Source organism: Schistocerca gregaria, chromosome 3, assembly GCF_023897955.1.
Source record: "Schistocerca gregaria isolate iqSchGreg1 chromosome 3, iqSchGreg1.2, whole genome shotgun sequence".
NCBI classification, from domain to species: Eukaryota; Metazoa; Arthropoda; class Insecta; order Orthoptera; family Acrididae; genus Schistocerca; species Schistocerca gregaria.
The window spans coordinates 180,355,070-180,374,914 of NC_064922.1; the positions used below are offsets into that span (position 1 = coordinate 180,355,070).

Here is a 19,845-nt window from a genome sequence, read left to right on the forward strand (position 1 = left end):
AAACGTAGGTTTGCTTTTCCTTACTCTTTCGTTTAAGATAAGTTGTAAGGTCAGTATTGCCTCACGTGTTCCAGTATTTCTACGGAATCCAAACTGATCTTCCCCGAGGTCGGCTTCTACCAGTTTTTCCATTCGCCTGTAAATATTTCGCCTTAGTATTATGCAGCCATGACTTATTAAACTGATAGTTCTGTAATTTTCACATCTGTCAACGCCTGCTTTCTATGGGAATGGAATTATTATATTCGTCTTGAAGTCTGAGGGTATTTCGCCTGTCTCTTACATCTTGCTCACCAGATGGTAGATTTTTGTCATGACTGGCTCTCCCAAGGCCGTCAGTAGTTCTAATGGAATGTTGTCTACTCCCGGGGCCTTGTTTCGACTTAGATCTTTCAGTGCTGTGTCAAACTCTTCACGCAGTATCATATCTCGCATTTCATCTTCAATTACATCCTCTTCCATTTCCATTATATTGTCCTCAAGTACATCGCCCTTGTATAGACCCTCTATATACTCCCTCCAACTTTCTGCTTTCCTCTCTTTACTTAGAACCGGGTTTCCATATGAGCTCTTGATATTCATACAAGTGGCTCTCTTTTCTGCAAATGTCTCTTTAATTTTCCTGTAGGCAGGATCTATCTTAACCCTAGTGAGATAAGCCTTTACATCCTTACATTTGTCCTCTAGCCATCCCTGCTTAGCCATTTAGCACTTCCTGTCGACCTCATTTTTGAGACGTTTGTATTCCTTTTTGCCTGCTCCATTTATTACATTTTTATATTTTCTCCTTTCATCAATTAAATTCAATATTTCTTCTGTTACCCAAGGACTTCTACTAGCCTCGTCTTTTTACCTACTTGATCCTCTGCTGCCTTCACTACTTCATGCCTCAGAGCTACCCATTCTTTTTCTACTGTACTTCTTTCCCCCAATGCTGTCAATTGTTCCCTTATGCTCTCCTTGAAACTCTGTACAACCTCTGGTGTAGTCAGTTTATCCAGGTCCCATCTCCTTAAATTCCCACCATTGTGCAGTTTCTTCTGTTTTAATCTACACATCGGTGTTAACTGGATGTAAACGATAACTGTTTATAACGTACCACAGTGGTGTAGGTGAACTTGAGAAGAACAAACTAACGAAGGCTCTTGATACCTTTAAGCCTGGAAACAGTCTCAAACTGGCCTATAAAACCCACTTAAGTTACAGCGCAGACGTGGCACACGAGATCATTTCTTTTTCTTGCAAAAATTGTGCGAGAATATTAAAAACTCTTAAAGAATAGCGATAGTTTTTCTAATTTGAGCCCCATAGGAAACCATAATTGTGACATACTAGATTAAGGTACTGGCGGATTGATGGTATTTAGGCTATGCATGGCTCTGTTCACATAATATGGCTCAACGGTGTCATCGGCTCTAGCCATGTAAGACTGCTTAAATGCAAATTAGCTAAGATAGCTATTATAACAGATTACGATGCTCTGGTCAAATAGCTAAAATTTCGAGAAGTTAGGTGAAATTTTAGATAAACAAGAATTGTATGAATAATTATAAATGACAATAATGGATTATTATTTGTGGATATAGACTACACCATAAATCGACTTCGAATAAAGAATATCTAGATATACATGAAAGAATATCTAGATATGGTGGTCATACATTAATTCAGTTCAAGGGTACATATTGATAAGTATTCAGTTGCATTTAAGACTGTGCAAATCTGCGTTGTCAGAGCGGCAGTAGGCTCCCCACCAATCAATAATTTCACCAAATAACAATATCATGCTATTAACTGGCATAACTAATCGTAGAAAAACAAGTAAATCACTTCAGAGTTGCTCGAAGAGTGAGATACTCGCTCACAGTTAAATTTAATACTAGCCACTGTGTCAGAGTCCCATTAGCATCGGTATTTTACCGAGTCCTTACAAATTTTAAAGTATTCGCGACTGCTAGACATTCATACCTCACCAACTGTTTTGCAACATAATTCTATCCTCTATCATGTCTCGATGTGTACTTCATTGTGCCTCACCTCCACACCATCTCTCTGTACCCCATCGACACGAACTGCCGTCGTACCACCTCTCCAGAGCAAGTGTTTCAACTCTCCACCTCTCCCAGAATACCCATCTTGCTCCCAAAAGCCACTCCACGAATACTCACCACTCGGACCGATAAGAAATACTCTCTTCCCCCTCAAATAACATCACTTACTATAATCTATCAAATAAGCCACCATTTGCATCGTAATAAAGTTACAATTTAAATGTATAGGTGAAATGAAAGAACATTTTATTCCACTTCTGCAGAGACCAAACATGTTATTGTACATAGAAAAGCATAGACATAATTAATTAAATGTGTTGCAGTGCATATACACTTATAATAAACGGTAAATAATACATGTTGAAAAATATGACATATAAGTGTGGCGTGTTAAGCTGATGCCTCTGTTCAAATACTACCTAACTATGATATTAAATCACACAGATAATTTAACTTTCTTAAGTTCATTAACAGGCACTTAATAACTGAGATAGACTTACGTAATTAGATATGGATCGATCTCAGAATTGTCATTGTTGTGTACATAGCTCTGCGTAGTCAGCTCGTACACAACTTTCCCGACTAGAGCGCGCCCCGCTAAGCACAACAGCGTCTCTGCACCATGAGATGGCGCTGTCTTAGAGACGGACTAAATTCTGCTTCTGCCGATCTGCGTATTAATATGTAATGCATCCAATGAGATTGCTGCTGATGTAGAACCTTTTCTCCTCGTGGATCACACTTGCGTAGTGATACCTGAACAAGCGAGGTATTATAATGACTGTACAGACCTCCGATTAATCAATCTGCATTTGTCTACACCAGTCTGCATTAGTCTGTACCAGTTTATAGTCAAGTTTCAGTCTGCGCCTAAGAAGATTATCACATTCCTGTACATAACCATGAAGATAAATGTATAGACACTATGTCAAGTATCAGAGATATGTGAGAATAAGATTAACGTATGAAGACCAAAGGAACTTCAGATTGTCAAACTAGCTTCCAGAATCAAGTTATGTAATGTTTATGCTTCTTATTTTTTTAATAAATGTGTGTGAAAATTAATCAAGTTTTGTTAAAGTTGGTCACCGTCAATCTGCTACTCTAAGCGTGCAAGTGGCATTACTATCGTCTGACCTAACGGCAGAAGATAAACACTCCACAATAAGACCACGAGACATATTGCTGACACTCGCCTACTTCATTAGAGCGACAAGTTAAAGAATCTGATGGTGTGTGTACCGAAGGTCTTCCAGTACGCACACCACAGTCATACTGTTTCCATTTGTTGTGTACCTGTGTGGGATATATAATCTGACACATGTACATAGTAAATGGGTATAAACGCAATAATTCATCAAATAAAATATGTGTCAAAGTTTGACTATCACAGACGGTTATATAGGTAGCAAAAAGCGTTCATCAGTTACATAGATAGCAAAAAGCTTTCAGCAGTTATTAATTTGCAGTCACGCATAATTACATTTGTTAAGGGTGTTCAGCTAAGTCCTATAGTTGTTATATTTGTAATATGAAAGGTTTAATAAATGTGACTGAATGCCACAAGCACCATGATATATTTGGATTTGTCGTAGTGTTAAATATCGAATTATTATGCAATTATGGAGTATTTCAATGTGGTCACGTTTCATTCTGAAGCAAAAGCCACCATTGTACCGGAGAAGCATGGTAGCCCACCATGGAGGTTCGCCACTTTCTGCCTACTACTGGGGGACAACCCTACTATTGTCCTCAGCTGGCTGGTCCTTTGTCGACCCACGTGTCCCATCCGGAAAGCACATGCAGCCCAACCTGACTCTCATGATACATTTTAAAATTTCTCTCTTGTCGACTTCCCGAGCACATGTGTTAAGATACGCGTTGCACTTACAAAATACAAAATGGACGTTTGTTTAAATTTTACCTGGTAGCATTGTGAATTTTCAAAGGATAAAATTAACAGTTACATCGTATCAGTTGACTGGCCTTCCTACTACGAAACCTTCCCTATCATGTTGCTCCCATCGATCGTATCGTTCCCTGCATATACCTTCAAACGGCAACTACTGCATTTGATGAATTACGAAAGACCTCACGGACGCCCTAGTACTTACGTCAACAATACCAAAAAAGGCGTGTTATTGCTGTCATTTTCTCTATTTGAATAACAATGAGCGTGCCACCAGCAATAGCTTAAATGTACTTCACTGCAAGGCACCGACCTGTCACCATGACCACCTACTAAATTTGACGTCAGTGTGTAATAACCATTTACAGACGGCTGGTGGCAGCACTAGCAGGTGAGGGTATACAAAGCGGCTCAGGGGGAAATTGATGTCGCACTGCGGTAGTGGAGCAATTTATCTGACCTCCGAAAGGGTATGATCATGTGCTTCTGGGCCAAGAGTGAAAGCATTTTCTAAATGGCCGAGTTTTTAAACGTTGCTCATGCCTGTGTGGTTAAAGTGAACTGCACCTGGAATAATGGCGTCATCCAAAACCGGGACCGAGGCAACAGTGGTGCACCACACCCCACACATAACAGGGACGATGGACAGCTATGTGGATGCGAACAGGCGAACAGACGTGCAAATGCTGAGCATCCGACCACCCAGATGAACCAAAGGGCTACCAGCAATGCCTACTGAGCCACCGTTTGGTGAATGTTGCCGCGTAAGGGCCTTAGCCCTTAGCAGCGGGCGGCTGCTTCATGCACCCCTGCTAACAGGTGCTTTTCGGGGACGAAGGCTGGAATCTGCGCGCCAGTACCGAATCTGGACGTCCACTGAGCGGCGACAGGCGACCTTTCCAGGATAACAATGTTTTATGCTCCGTCGATCTCATCGATCTTGCCTTGTAGACCGTGAAACATGTGAAAGCAGAGCGGTCCAGGTCAGAGGCTAGAGCATTCTGATTTGTGAAATGATTTCATTATCTTCCCTGGATGATATCGTCCCTATGGAAGAAAAAAATTGATAAACAGGTACTATAATTGTGGGGACCATGTCCACCCCAACATTCAGGCATGATGACATCTACCACCAGGACAATCGAACGTATCACATAGCTCACTGTGTACGTGCGTGGTTCAGCGAGCACCAGGATTGATTTACCGTTCTCCAATGGCCACCAAATTCCCCAGATTGAAACCCAATCGAGAATGTGTGGCACATCTCGATCCTCAACCAAGAAACCCCGGGCAGCTGGCCAGGCACTGCAATCAGCATGACACCAGACCGCTGGCTGTACCCCCAGGAACCTCATTGACTTTCCTCTTGCACGTCTGGCGCTGAAGGGGTTGTCATTTTAGCTTTTACAGGAATTCACATTAATGTGATTGGGCAGCATATTATGAGCGATAGCGTTGGTTAAGACTTTTCGCACACTGTCTGCATGCCAGCTACATGGAAGCGATCGGCGGCTGTGTGGGCCCGTACTTACTTTCTTCTTTTATTTTTTGTAGTTCGTAATTTTATTAGCATGAACTTGTGCTATCTGCAGCTTCTCGTCACTGCAGTTTGATCAGCTCTAGCTGTTTTCCTTTGATCTTCATTTACTCTCTTATACCTCGAGTTAATACACTTCTTCGAATTTACAATGTGGGAGATGGATAGTGACTGTTTTCGTTTTCTGCAGCTGCAGAGGGAATTGGCCCCTTTTTCATAAACAGCTAGATGTAGTGATCGACGGAGTTGAGGGGTTTTCCCTGAGCTGCAACCACGTTTGGTTACCTGAAGGGAAGGCTGTGGCAATTTTGGTTCCAATGGAGTCGCTAGGAAAGGTGATACATCTGAAAGTTAATACATGCTCGACATGAACAGGTCCCCAACACCCATGTGGCAGTGATGGGTTTGCGATTACCTTAGCGGCGGGATGCAAATATGGGCACGTGTAGTAAGGCAGTCCTCGCGTGACCTAGCAACAGATATGAGACGTTACCTACTGTTGAGGGCATATATACACATCTGAACTAGCATGGGCTCCCTCCTCTGGTGTTATTATTGGGTGTTACTGACATAGTACTGGGTGCGTCGTAGTCTAGTGGGGCCATGTGCTGTGGTAGCTGAGTGACGGCAGTAGTCATACAATTGTTTCCTGCTGATTGGGGGGGGGGGGGGGGACGTAAACGAAAAGGTAACATAATTTGTTGATGTAGTAAAACTGAAGTGATATCAGGTGTTCCCCAGGGAAGCGTCCTGGGACCTCTACTGTTCCTGATCTATATAAATGACCTGGGTGACAATCTGAGCAGTTCTCTTAGGTTGTTCGCAGATGATGCTGTAATTTACCGTCTAGTAAGGTCATCCGAAGACCAGTATCAGCTGCAAAGCGATTTAGAAAAGATTGCTGTATGGTGTGTCAGGTGGCAGTTGACGCAAAATAACGAAAAGTGTGAGATGATCCACATGAGTTCCAAAAGAAATCCGTTGGAATTCGATTACTCGATAAATAGCACAATTCTCAAGGCTGTCAATTCAACGAAGTACCTGGGTGTTAAAATTACGAACAACTTCAGTTGGAAGGACCACATAGATAATATTGTCGGGAAGGCGAGCCAAAGGTTGCGTTTCATTGGCAGGACACTTAGAAGATGTAACAAGTCCACTAAAGAGACAGCTTACACTACACTCGTTCGTCCTCTGTTAGAATATTGCTGCGCGGTGTGGGATCCTTACCAGGTGGGATTGACGGAGGACATCGAAAGGGTGCAAAGAAGGGCAGCTCGTTTTGTATTATCGCGTTATAGGGGAGAGAGTGTGGCAGATATGATACACGAGTTGGGATGGAAGTCATTACAGCATAGACGTTTTTCGTCGCGGCGAGAGCTTTTTACGAAATTTCAGTCACCAACTTTCTCTTCCGAATGCGAAAATATTTTGTTGAGCCCAACCTACATAGGCAGGAATGATCATCAAAATAAAATAAGAGAAATCATAGCTCGAACAGAAAGGTTTAGGTGTTCGTTTTTCCCGCTCGCTGTTCGGGAGTGGAATAGTAGAGAGATAGTATGATTGTGGTTCGATGAACCCTCTGCCAAGCACTTAAATGTGAATTGCAGAGTAGTCATGTAGATGTAGATGTAGATGTATCATATAGAATTTTGCCCGAAATTAGACGCTTATCCACCGACTATGCCTTCTTACCGATCCCCCCTTTCCCCGCCCATTTTTCCTTCCAAAACATCGGTGCCCTGTGCAGCAGGTTATTTCTCCTATATGGAAGAGACCTCTCTGTTTAACATCGTTGATCTGGTGGACCAACGAGTCAGAGCATGATTGCTGATCCTAGAAGTGTATACCAGAGTCACTCTGACGGAGCTTTTACTTCTTTCTTCTCGTTCCTGTGCATACGCCACTGCACTTACACAATTCGCTGACACCAACGTAAATTCAGCATTGAGTGAGACATAGTAGACGACGGACGTTCGCAATTGTGAGGCACTGTTATCTAATTAATTGACAGAAATATCTTTTAAGGGTAACTGTGATCATAGATTGCAAATTGTGTATCCATTTAGTCGCTGAATGTGAAGTTCGCCGCACGGTATTGGCCTAGGGGTCTTAGGCGCTGCAGTCATGGACTGTGCGGCTGGTCCCGGCGGAGGTTCGAGTCCTCCCTACTCCATGGGTGTGTGTGTTTGTCCTTAGGATAATTTAGGTTACGTAATGTGTAATCTTAGGGACTGATGACCTTAGCTGTTATGTCCCACAAGACTTCACACACATTTGAACATTTGTGAAGTTCATTTATGAGAAAATGGCATGTAAGAAAGAGATATTTTACAAACAGAAGATAGTATACAAGAATCACTGTCAGGACGACCCAATTGTGGAAGTGATGGAAGTCACTCTCGTGATCGAAGTGATTCTGACGCTGATGATACTGCAGCGCTTATGAACAATGGTGAAGTGCATCAGACTGCCGACTTACGAAGAAAATCCAGTCGTCACAGTGAGAGTGGCTATTGCTAATAGTTCAGACCTACCATTTGCCGATAACATTGTAGTCCATATTCCAAAAATGTGGAAATAATGAATGAACGCCTTTATGAATAACTGGGAATACCTCAACGTTTCGTGTAATATGTGCAGTTCATTAAATGAATATCATCAACATCTTACTGAACTGCAAATAAAGTCTTTAGATCGGAATCATTTTCAGGTTTCTTCCCTGAAAAGTTTCCATGACTGTTTTTACTTAGTCTCGAATATCAGATTTGTTAATAATAATACCGACTGAAAAAGTACATGAGAGAGGTAAAATAAAATGAGTTTAGTAAGTCAGAGCACAATTTCATTACAAAATATTATATTTTCAAGCATTTCACCTGCAAATCATTAAGGGTTACTGCGACTCTGGTGCGTACTTCATGTGACAATTTACAATATGTTCAATACTAAAGTTAAAGCTTTTTTTCCCACTTCAGTAGACGAGTTGTTCTTCAGTTTGAGGTATGTAAGACAAAATGGGAGACTGGACCGTAACTGAGGGCGCCTATTGTCCCTGAACGTATGACGGCGGGGCGATGAGTCTCCAGCTCCAGTAGGGACGCCCTCTGCCAAACTCGGCGGCGTCCTGCAGAGACTCCGGCAGCCTCTGCAGCGCAGTTTCCGGCAGGAACGACACCGACAGTGCTCCCAGCAGGTGCATCGCTGACAAGATGGCGAACGGCACCCTACTGTCCACCGAGCCTCCCTGTAACAGATGGTACACTACATGAGATATAGGACGGTGGAGCATGGAAAATACAGAAACAAATAACGAAGAACAACATTTGGAGATGAAATGAGATTATACTACACGTGATGTGTTAGGACAAAAATTATCGTTTAGTTTGCTATTCACACCTGGCATTTTGAAACCACTTCACTGTACCATGTGTCTGTCAACGCTACTGATACACCCAGAAAGAAATTTTCACCCTGCAGCGGTATGGGAGCTGTTGTAGAACTTCATGGCTGACTTGAACTCTGTGCCTGACCAAGACTCGAATCTGGCAGCCTCGCAATTTGCGAGCAAGTGCTCTAACAACTGAGCCACCCGAGACGAGGTACCGGCGGAAGCTAACCTGAGAGGACGGATCGTGAGGCGAGTTCTGATAGCTGAGTTGGTAGAGCACTTGCCTGCAAAACACAGATGTCCCAGACTGGAGTCCCAACATGGCACGAACTGTTAATCTGCCAGGAAGTTTCTATATTGACACACATAAGTTATTGATTAAAGTCTTCTTACTGGCTATTTCTACGCAGTTCGAGCTAGTTTCAGCACAGTCATAACCGGATGGATATCAATGTTCACGTGATTGAAAAAAGGTAAAGGTGTTAGGAAGTGATGAGTGTGAGAAACACAAACGATTTCCAGTTTCACAGTAGACTAACACCAACAAATTTCTCTGCACTCTCCACATAAAAAAGCGGCTTGTTACAATACGGTATTTCAGTCCTGAGGAAGTAGCATTAGCTGCATTTCCGACAAATACATCAGTTCTTAACAATGAAACCTTGTGTGCACTTGTACGCTTAACATACAAAAAAAAAAGAGAGGAAACAGTAGACGGAGATATTATTTTCGTGATTCAGACCAGACACCATACGGTACATCCTTGATTGAGAGAAACAAGTTGCAGTTAAAAACGGATCAAAAAATTGATAACACTGATGATTACCCTCCCTTAGATAAGTGTATCTACCACCTGTTCGAGGAAGGTAGCTACATTCCCTTCTCAGTGATAGCAGTAAAATTCGAACTCCGTTTTTCTGTATGAAGGGAAAAAAATTCTAGAAGTCCTGTGCTGTACGATGATATTCAGCCTTGGTAATGATTACATCAGAAAGGCGATCAAAGCGCTCTGTTCAGTCACTGAAAAGCAAAAACAAGTATTAGAAAGCTTTAAACAGAAAAATATTTTTTCGTTAGGTTTTTTAAAGGAGCATTCTAAAATACACTGCTATTCAGTAAAACTGCAACACCTTGGAGGACCCTTGCAACAAACATCAATCGGTCAAGAAGTGTGCTAAATTCTTGGATATGCTAATGATTAGCATTTCAGTGCAAAATGGTGTATATGAGTAGTGGTATCTATACTCTGTATATAGAGAAAGATTACCCAACGGATTTCTTATTAAGAGACAGCATGTGAATGCTTATTGTTTGCTAAGATGATGGTTTTATGTGTTCGTGTAAAGAGGTTGTCCATCTACACCTGTCTATGTGTGACAGCAGCGGAACAACAATGTTTCTGCTCGCGTTGGTTGGGGTCTTACAACTGTCACGCGAATATCTCATTTATGTGATCAGCAGGACCACAACGCTGTGCAGGATCTCAATAGCCCACGCAGCTAGCGCCTGAGAGGACAGAAGTATTGTTCGCTCAGAGGTGCAGCATCGTACAGCCACATCATATATCTTAAGTCAGGAACTTTGTTTGGAACTAGTCAGGTATCCACATGGAGAGTGCAGCGACATCTGAACTGCCACACATTCTGAGCACTGCGACCATTGTAGCAGCTTCCCTTGAAGCATCAGCACAGACGTGCCAGCAGAGGCACTCAGTGATGACACTGGACGCAGAAGCGGTTTAATGTCGTTTTCTCAGACAAGTCCCAGTTCTGTGAATACCTTGCTGGACACATCCATTTGTTGAGGTTCCCACGAAAATTAACACTGCTAGACTGATTTCACCAATGTCGTGAGAGGTGTTATTTTGTGGACTGTCATGGGGTGCACAACTTGATGACCCCTGGTTAACTTAGCGGGTACTACGGACAGCAGGGTCATAATTAGTCGTATGTTAGTTTGGTAGGAGTGCCTTGTCGTAGAGGTCTCCGTGGAATTATCTGTCAACAAGGTAACACAAGATAGCTTACTGACTGTCCTGTCCTGTCTTGAACTAGGCTCACACAGGAGGTGGTCGGCAGCAACCCTGTCCAGCAAATTCTCCAGACTGAACTGGAAATTATCTGGTGGTGGGTTGGCGAGAGCTGGCATGCCATTACACTCAAAGCGCTACCTCTTGTTTCAGTTCATTATTTTCTGGGGATTGTGAGCGATTACAAGTTTCCAGTAGCTTTCTAAATATGTGTAAACTTGGCTGGAAGTGCCTAGGTGCCCTAATTCTCATATACTGGATGGATATAACCTAGGTAGTTTGCACGCCATGAGTTACGCTACCTTAGGTACACAGCTTCCAACAGTAATACTCCTCTTACTGCGTCGAACTTTAGCATAATGCTATGGCGTAAAGCCAAGCGCTGCCACGTCATTCGGAAACGAGAGAGCCGAGAGGGCTGTGAAGAAGACGTCCGGGCATTCAGCAAATCACGTGGCCTTTGTCTGAAAATTCTTCATCTGTGGCATAGCTCAATAAATAGAAGTAAAATCCGCGAAAGTAAAGAATAATTTTGTGCAGCTCGAATTTCTGGTTAATCAGGGTCCTTAATCTACTGGAGGCAGCACGAATTTCGGCCCAAAACTGGCTTAGCCGGCCGGGATGGCCGAGAGTTTTTAGGCGCTACAGTCTGGAACCGCGCGACCGCTACGGTCGCAGGTTCGAAAACTGTCTCGTGCATGCATGTGTCTGATGTCCTTGGGTTGGTTGGGTTTAAGTAGTTCTAAGTTCTAGGGGACTGATGACCTCAGAAGTTAAGTCTCATAGTGCTCAGAGGCATTTGAACCAATGATTATTGCAAATACTACAGCTACATATATATTTGGGAAAATTCATTTAGATACCGACTTCTACATATTTCTAAACGGTCGCAGACATGCTTCATCTCACCAGAAACATGCTCCCCTCCCCCAACTCTTCCACTCACACTCCGAGTCCCAGTAAGCTAGTGCGCTGCAGAAGTGATGTTGTTGGGATCACGCATGTTTCAGTACATGAGTAAGTGACGATTCTCCATTGCCATTTCCTTTATGCCTTTGCCATCCTAAAACATCATATTGTGTTTGACCATAATGAAATATCGGGAATAAATTGGTCTACGGGGCATTTTTGAGTGATTAACACTGCAGGCAGACATAATATGTGACAATGAACGTGCGTGTGAAATAGATAGAAGGTTTTTGCATTTTATGAATGTAGTAAGAACGAGAATTGTTTTCTCTTGAAGTGAAATCTGTGCAGTTAATCGCGCATTACAGCTTTCGCAAAGATGGTAGGAACGACTGTGACATCTTGTGATGACTGTCGAATGACTGTGTCTGTGTACCAATAGAGACTCAGACCGTAGGCAGCTCTTTGCTGCCAGTGACAGCTACTAAGTGCACTAACTCCTGTGGTCCAAACAAAACAAAGTACAAGTAAATTAGCGCAGCCGTGAGGCTTTGCTGCACCTGCAGTGAACGAGTGATGGCTATATCTAAAGTTACCACCTTGCTTCTAACCCTTCAGTAAGATCATGAAGGAATTAACGAATCATGTAAGTTCTACCAGGTTTATCACTCGTAGCATCATAGACCTCAGATGTCTACTTAAAGACTTCCAAAATATCATAAATTAGCTACATCACAAATCCATAGGATTAGCTCCCGTATTAGTTTTGAAATATGAGTTATTTGCCAACTGAAGTTGGAGATTGGTCAGTTTTCTACCTGGTGAAGACAGAAGGCCAAAGGTCGTTGTTCAACTTGCGACTGAAACTGTTGTCAAAGAGTCAGAGAAGGGAAGATTACGAAATAAAGGTTCGGTTTCGAAAAAGGAACTAAGAGTCAGACAAAAGGTTTCATTGAGAATTCACTGACTGTCACAGACACAGAAATTTGTATCTCATAAGTTTTCCATGAAAGAAGGTTGTATACGTGGAAGAGGCCTGGAGACACTAGAAGGTTTCAGATAGATTATATACTAGTAATACCGAGTTTTAGGAACTTGGTTTTAAATTGTAAGACATTTCGTGGGGAATATGTAGATTCTGACCACAATTTATTGAATAATCTGAAGATTAAAACTGAAGAAACTGCCAAAAGGTAGGAATTGAAGGAGATGTGACCTGGATAAGGTGAAAGAACCAGAAGTTGTAGAGACCATTATGGAACAGTTGACAAGAATGGGGGGAAAGGAACGCAGTAGAATACGAATGGGTAGCTTTGAGAGATGTAGAGAAGGCAGCAGAGAATCAAGTGGGTAAAAAGAAGAGGGCTAGTAGAAATTCTTGGGAAACAGAAGAGATAATGAACTTAATTGATGAAGAAGAAAATATAAAAATGCGGTAATGAATCAGGCGAAAAATACAAACGTCTCAAAAATGAGATCGGCAGGAACTGCAAAAGGATGGGTAGAGGACAAATGTAAGGATTTAGTGGCATATCACTAGGGGTAAGATGGATCCTGCCTATAGGAATATTAAAGAGATGTTTGGGGAAGAGAGAGCCGCATATGTGAATATCAAGACCTCAGATGGTAAACCAGTCCTATGCAAAGAAGGGAAAGCATAAAGGTGGAAGGAGTATGTAGAGTGTCTATACAGGGTCGATGTACTTAAGGGCAAAATTATGGAAATGGAAGAGGACGTATATGAAGATGAAATGGCAGACATGATACTGCGAGAAGAATTTGACAGAGTTCTGGAAGACCTGAGTCGAAACAAGGCCCCGGGAGTAGACAACATTCCATTAGAACTACTGACAGCCTTGGGAGAGCCAGGCCTGACAAATCTCTACCATCTGGTGAGCAAGATGTATGAGAAAGGTGAAATATCCTCAGACTTCATCAAAAATACAATAAATGCAAACCCAAAGAAAACATGTGTCAACAGGTGGGAAAATTACAAAAGTTTCACTGTAATAAGTCATGGTTGCAAAATACTAACACGAATTCTATACAAACGAATGGAAAAACTGGTGGAAGCCGACCTCGGGGAGATCAGTTTCGATTCCATGGAAATGTTGAAACACGCGAGGCAATAATAACACTACCACTTATCTTAAAAGATATGTTAAGGACAGGCAAACCTCTTATTCTGACATTTGTAGAGTTAGGGAAAGCTTTTACAGTATTAAATAGAATACTCTCTTTCAACTTCTAAAGGTGACGGGGATAAAATACAGGGAGCGATAGGCTATTTACAATTTGTGTAAACACCAGATGACAGTTGAGGGGCATGAAAGAGAAGAAGTGATTGAGGAGGAAGTGAGACGGGGTTGTATCCTATCCTTGATGTTATTCACTCTGTGTATTCAGCAATCAGTAAAGGAAACAAAATAAAAAATTAGAGTATGAATTAAAATCCATGCAGGAGAAATGAGAACTTTGAGGGTTTCTGACGACAGAGAATGCAAAGGAGCAACTGAACAGAGTGGAGAGCGTCTTGAAAAGAGGATATAAGATGAGAATCAACAAAAGCAAAACGAAGATAATGAAATGTAGTTTAATTAAATCCGAGGCTGCTGAGGGAGTTAGATTATTAAAAGAGACACTTAAAGCAGTAAATGAGTTTTGGTATTTGGCGAGCAAAATAATTTATGATGGTGGAAGTAGAGAGGATATAAAATACAGATTGTCTGTGGCAATGAAAGCGTTTCTGAAGAATAGAAATTTGTTATCATCGAGTATAGGTTTAGCTGACAGGAAGTCTTTTGTGAAAGTATTTGTATGCAGAGTATGGAAGTGAAACATGGACGATAAACGGTATAGACAAGAAGAGAATAGAAGCTCTCGAAATGTGGTGCTGCGGCAGAATGCTGAACATTAGATAGGTAGATCACGTAACTAATGAGGAGGTACTGAATAGAATTGGGGCTAAGAGAAATTTGTGGCACAGCTTAACTGGAAGAAGGGATCGGCTGGTAGGACATGTTCTGAGGCATCAAGCGATCACCAATTTAGAACTGCAGGGAACCGTGGAACATAAAAATCGTAGAGGGAGACCAATAAATGAATACACTAAGCAGATTCAGAAAGATGTAGGTTGCCGTAGTTATTCGGAGATGAAGAGGCTTGCACTGTATAGAGTAGAATGGAGAGCTGCATCAAACTAGTCTTCGGACTGAAGTCTACAGCAGAAGTTTTTCAGAATCTATATGCAGGATAGTGCGTCAGACTGCAGCGTAGTTAGAAAGTCTACAGTTCAAACGTTACAAGGGAGTGCATCATGTGTCAAATGTAAAAGTTTCCATGGAATAAACGAAAGTTGATTATAGGATATAGAGTTTCTTCATCATAAATGTGTCTCGTGTGTGTGATTGCTTGTGTGCTTAACTATCCTTACGTCAAGAGAATAGCCTGTCGGTTCTCCCTAGCATTATACCTGAGTATGTGTGTCACCATTGGCTAAATATTTCCTGGTTAAATTGTAGTGGGCCTGGATCTCACGATTTTAAAATATCCTGGAGTACAATCCGGAAGTAATCTCTTACAAAGACAACAAGTGTGGTCGAATTTAAGTATTGTGTTTTGGAAGACTGCTATATGATTTGAACTCCTTTTTATGCAGCATTGTGTCTCTCAGAAAATCTCAGATTTTGTTAGTCACTCAAGGTTTTGACATCAATGAGTCAGATGAAATAAGGGATATTATATGTCAACTTGTAGAAATGTGAGGCTGTAATGAGGAGAATGTTGGATAGAAGGAAGTGCCTTGTTCATGTCAATGTAGGAAGCGAGACTGTATGGAAATTTTATTTGTCAGCCACTAAGGAAAGCATCACTACTTTTACGCTATTAATGCACTGAGGGAGACGCAAACTGAAAGAAGGATTAAAGTGCAACTAGTTTGCACACAGTGAAATATCAAAATAGGATTTTGTTGTCGCTTAAGATTAATAGTGTACTGTTATTTTTTTTAAGCTTTTCTGCGATGGGACCCTCAATACTCGATGACAACCGAGATATACACTCCTGGAAATTGAAATAAGAACACCGCGAATTCATTGTCCCAGGAAGGGGAAACTTTATTGACACATTCCTCGGGTCAGATAAATCACATGATCACACTGACAGAACCACAGGCACATAGACACAGGCAACAGAGCATGCACAATGTTGGCACTAGTACAGTGTATATCCACCTTTCGCAGCAATGCAGGCTGCTATTCTCCCATGGAGACGATCTTAGAGATGCTGGATGTAGTCCTGTGGAACGGCTTGCCATGCCATTTCCACCTGGCGCCTCAGGTGGACCAGCGTTCGTGCTGGACATGCAGACCGCGTGAGACGACGCTTCATCCAGTCCCAAACATGCTCAATGGGGGACAGATCCGGAGATCTTGCTGGCCAGGATAGTTGACTTACACCTTCTAGAGTACGTTGAGTGGCACGGGATACATGCGGACGTGCATTGTCCTGTTGGAACAGCAAGTTCCCTTACCGGTCTAGGAATGGTAGAACGATGGGTTCGATGACGGTTTGGATGTACCGTGCACTATTCAGTGTTCCCTCGACGATCACCAGAGGTGCACGGTCAGTGTAGGACATCGCTCCCCACATCATGATGCCGGGTGTTGGCCCTGTGTGCCTCGGTCGTATGCAGTCCTGATTGTGGCGCTCACCTGCACGGCGCCAAACACGCATACGACCATCATTGGCACCAAGGAAGAAGCGACTCTCATCGCTGAGGACGACACGTCTCCATTCGTCCCTCCATTCGCGCCTGTCGCGACACCACTGGAGGCGGGCTGCACGATGTAGGGGCGTGAGCGGAAGACGGCCTAACGGTGTGCGGGACCGTAGCCCAGCTTCATGGAGACGGTTGCGAATGGTCCTCGCCGATACCCCAGGAGCAACAGTGTCCCTAATTTGCTGGGAAGTGGCGGTGCGGTCTCATACGGCACTGCGTAGGATCCTACAGTCTTGGCGTGCATCCGTGCGTCGCAGCGGTCCGGTCCCAGGTCTACGGGCACGTGCACCTTCCGCCGACCACTGGCAACAACATCGATGTACTGTGGAGACCTCACGCCCCACGTCTTGAGCAATTCGGCGGTACGTCCACCCGGCCTCCCGCATGCCCACTAGACGCCCTCGCTCAAAGTCCGTCAACTGCACATAAGGTTCACGTCCACGCTGTCGCGGCATGCTACCAGTGTTAAAGACTGCGATGGAGCTCCGTATGCCACGGCAAACTGGCTGACACTGACGGCGGCGATGCACAAATGCTGCGCAGCTAGCGCCATTCGACGGCCAACACCGCGGTTCCTGGTGTCTCCGCTGTGCCGTGCGTGTGATCATTGCTTGTACAGCCCTCTCGCAGTGTCCGGAGCAAGTATGGTGGGTCTGACACACCGGTGTCAATGTGTTCTTTTTTCCATTTCCAGGAGTGTATTATTGAGGAGTGTAATGTGAATAACGATGGCAGTTCTGACTGGGAGAAAGAATTTTCGTAAAAATGGTGTCTAAATGAGAATAACACTCGTACTAATGAAAGACCAACTAAAGAAAAAGTTCATGACATAGATCGAATGCAGCTCTCGTGTGAGATAATCAGTGCCATCTGTGAAATTAGGCTGACAAGGAGAAGAGGCAGGGACGACTGTTAAAAGTGGATTAAATAATATGTACATGAGAGTTTAGCCAGGTCCTTGTATGGTTGTGCTGTGCCCGTGTGTTACTGTTTACTTTATAGGTGTTTTTCCAGCTATAGGTTTTCTGTGAAGAGAGGTGGGATTCTTGCTCATTGGCCATTGAAGATTAGTCCCTACGAAGCAGCAATAGTAACTGAGAAGGGGAAATCTGAATATAGCAGATTATCCACAACAACTGGTGTTTGTGATGAAGTAGCCTGAGAGAGACACACCAGATGCAAGTCGTCCTGGCACAGTAGTTTTCCTGTGGATCTGTGGTCTGTGCGAATGTTGACAGTAGTGAGAAGGGGGGTGCACATATCTGCTATAGTGATGTAGTTTGAAGAAAATATATTTGGAGTAGTTATGTAGGTTGAAGGAAATAGTAGTAGCAGGAACTAGTCCCTTCTGCTTCACCTCACACCTCATCCCAGTTATTTATAGATAGGACTTTTTATTGTGTTGTGTAATATACCTTCTTGTCAATAGTGCCAAGAGTACCTCACTGTCATAATCATCACAATTTTTCTTATAATTATTTTCAAAATGAAGATAATTTATATAAAGCTTTATAACTGTTTGTGAATTATTATATTTTGGTCCCAGAGGGGATGAATCTATGCAATCCTGTCTTTATTATGAATTTCTGTTATTAAAGCTAGTTTTCTGACAACTACTTATGCCCGTCCATTGTGACTTCTTTTCATGTTTACTAGGAGAAATGGCTTGGTGATATGATGTTCTTACATTTGTTCTTTGTAACCTGTATCAATTTTTTCGTAAAAAGTATGATAGTGCTGAAGAAGCAAAAGACTGTCCACAGTCGATCCGAGCAGCGTCGGTGAGACAACACATCGTCCCTCCTCTTCCAGGCAGGTAAAATAACATATCCGGCAGCTTCCCTGGCTGGAAATGGACAGGTTCCGCTGCCAAAGGTGAACGCCCACTGCAGGTTGAGAGCGGACCACCTCACACCTACAGGAGGTAAGCTCACGTCACGCCAGCGTCGAGTCAGTGTGTGGTCTCAGCAGCCTCAATAGATGGGAAGCCGTCACAACGGTGGTGACGTCACAAGGGAAGTTGTTGTTGGGCGAGTGGCGGCACCTATGGTGGAGCCACGCCACTTCTAGCTTTGGAGCGTATGAGGTGAGTGCGTCACAGTCTGAGCCAAGCACGTTTTGAGACTGCTTGCGCAGATAGATTACATTAGATCAGATTAGACTAGATGAACTTTTCGTTCGAATTGACCCATGGTGAGGAGAAATTTGGAAATTTGTGGTAAGGTCATATGGGACCAAACTGCTGAGGTCGTCGGTCCCTAAGCCTACACACTGCTTAATCTAACTTAAACCAACCTACGCTATAGACAACACACACAGTTATGCCAGAGGGAGGACTCGAACCTCCGACGGGGAGAGCAGCACGAACCGAGACAAGGCGCCCAAAACCACGCGGCTATCCCGCGCGGCATAGTGAGGACATCCTCAAGGACGCCGACCATCTCAGAAAGCAAGCATACACAGTAAATATTTACAAAATACGCCCAGAACAGGTACTGTTCCATCCATATACTTGAAATGAAATTCCGTTCTTGATGTGGAGTCGGTTAGAAAACAAATCTTAAGCCCATTTTCATTTAAAATGTTCAACACTTTTAGGTGCATATGATAATTCTTGAGAATTTGTAGCCACTCATCATCAAATTAAAAAAAAAAAAAAGAAATTTTACAGCACTTGTTTACAATGATTGCATCACAACACAAAATTGGGACCGATGTCAGATTGTAAGCAATATTCACATTGTGTGATAATATTAATACCATACACGCTCAATAGGTTCTGCCAAGAAATTCATCAATGGATAAGAAGGAGTTCGCTATTATTAAATCCTTTACACTCTTCTCAAAATGAACTTCGTTATTAGTGATTTATGGCTGCTGGCACGTTATTAAAAATGTATACTGCGGAATGGTGGACACCTTTCCGAACCAAGTAGGTGACTTTAAATCATTGTGAAAGTTATTCTTATTTCTTGAGTTCACAACACAAGTAATTCATATTCCACGTTTTTGGGCTGGGCTGGGAAATCATTACCTTGGCTTCATGAGTTACTCCAGAAAATAGTTCCGTATGACGTTATGGAATGAAAGTAGGCATAAGACGCTATGGCTTTTTTTTAAATTTTTACGTCACCTGTGTCTCACAAAATTCACACAGCACATAGATATTTGTTTAGGCGCTTCAGCAATTCTGTGGTATGCTCCTCCCAGTTAAATCTGTTATTAATGTGCAATGC

At 42.8% G+C, this 19,845-nt stretch overlaps 2 protein-coding genes across 2 annotated transcripts in view; both read right to left on the reverse strand.

Annotated features, from left to right (window-relative positions):
• LOC126355299 (solute carrier family 22 member 7-like) overlaps positions 1-19,845 on the reverse strand; it is a 570,778-nt gene that overhangs the window by 454,422 nt on the left and 96,511 nt on the right. The window lies entirely within an intron of this gene.
• LOC126355845 (carcinine transporter-like) overlaps positions 1-19,845 on the reverse strand; it is a 361,113-nt gene that overhangs the window by 200,267 nt on the left and 141,001 nt on the right. The window contains exon 9 of the mRNA XM_050006305.1: positions 8,380-8,747. Within this exon, the coding sequence (XP_049862262.1) occupies positions 8,547-8,747 (201 nt within the window). The 3' untranslated portion in view covers positions 8,380-8,546. The remainder of the gene's footprint in view (positions 1-8,379; positions 8,748-19,845) is intronic.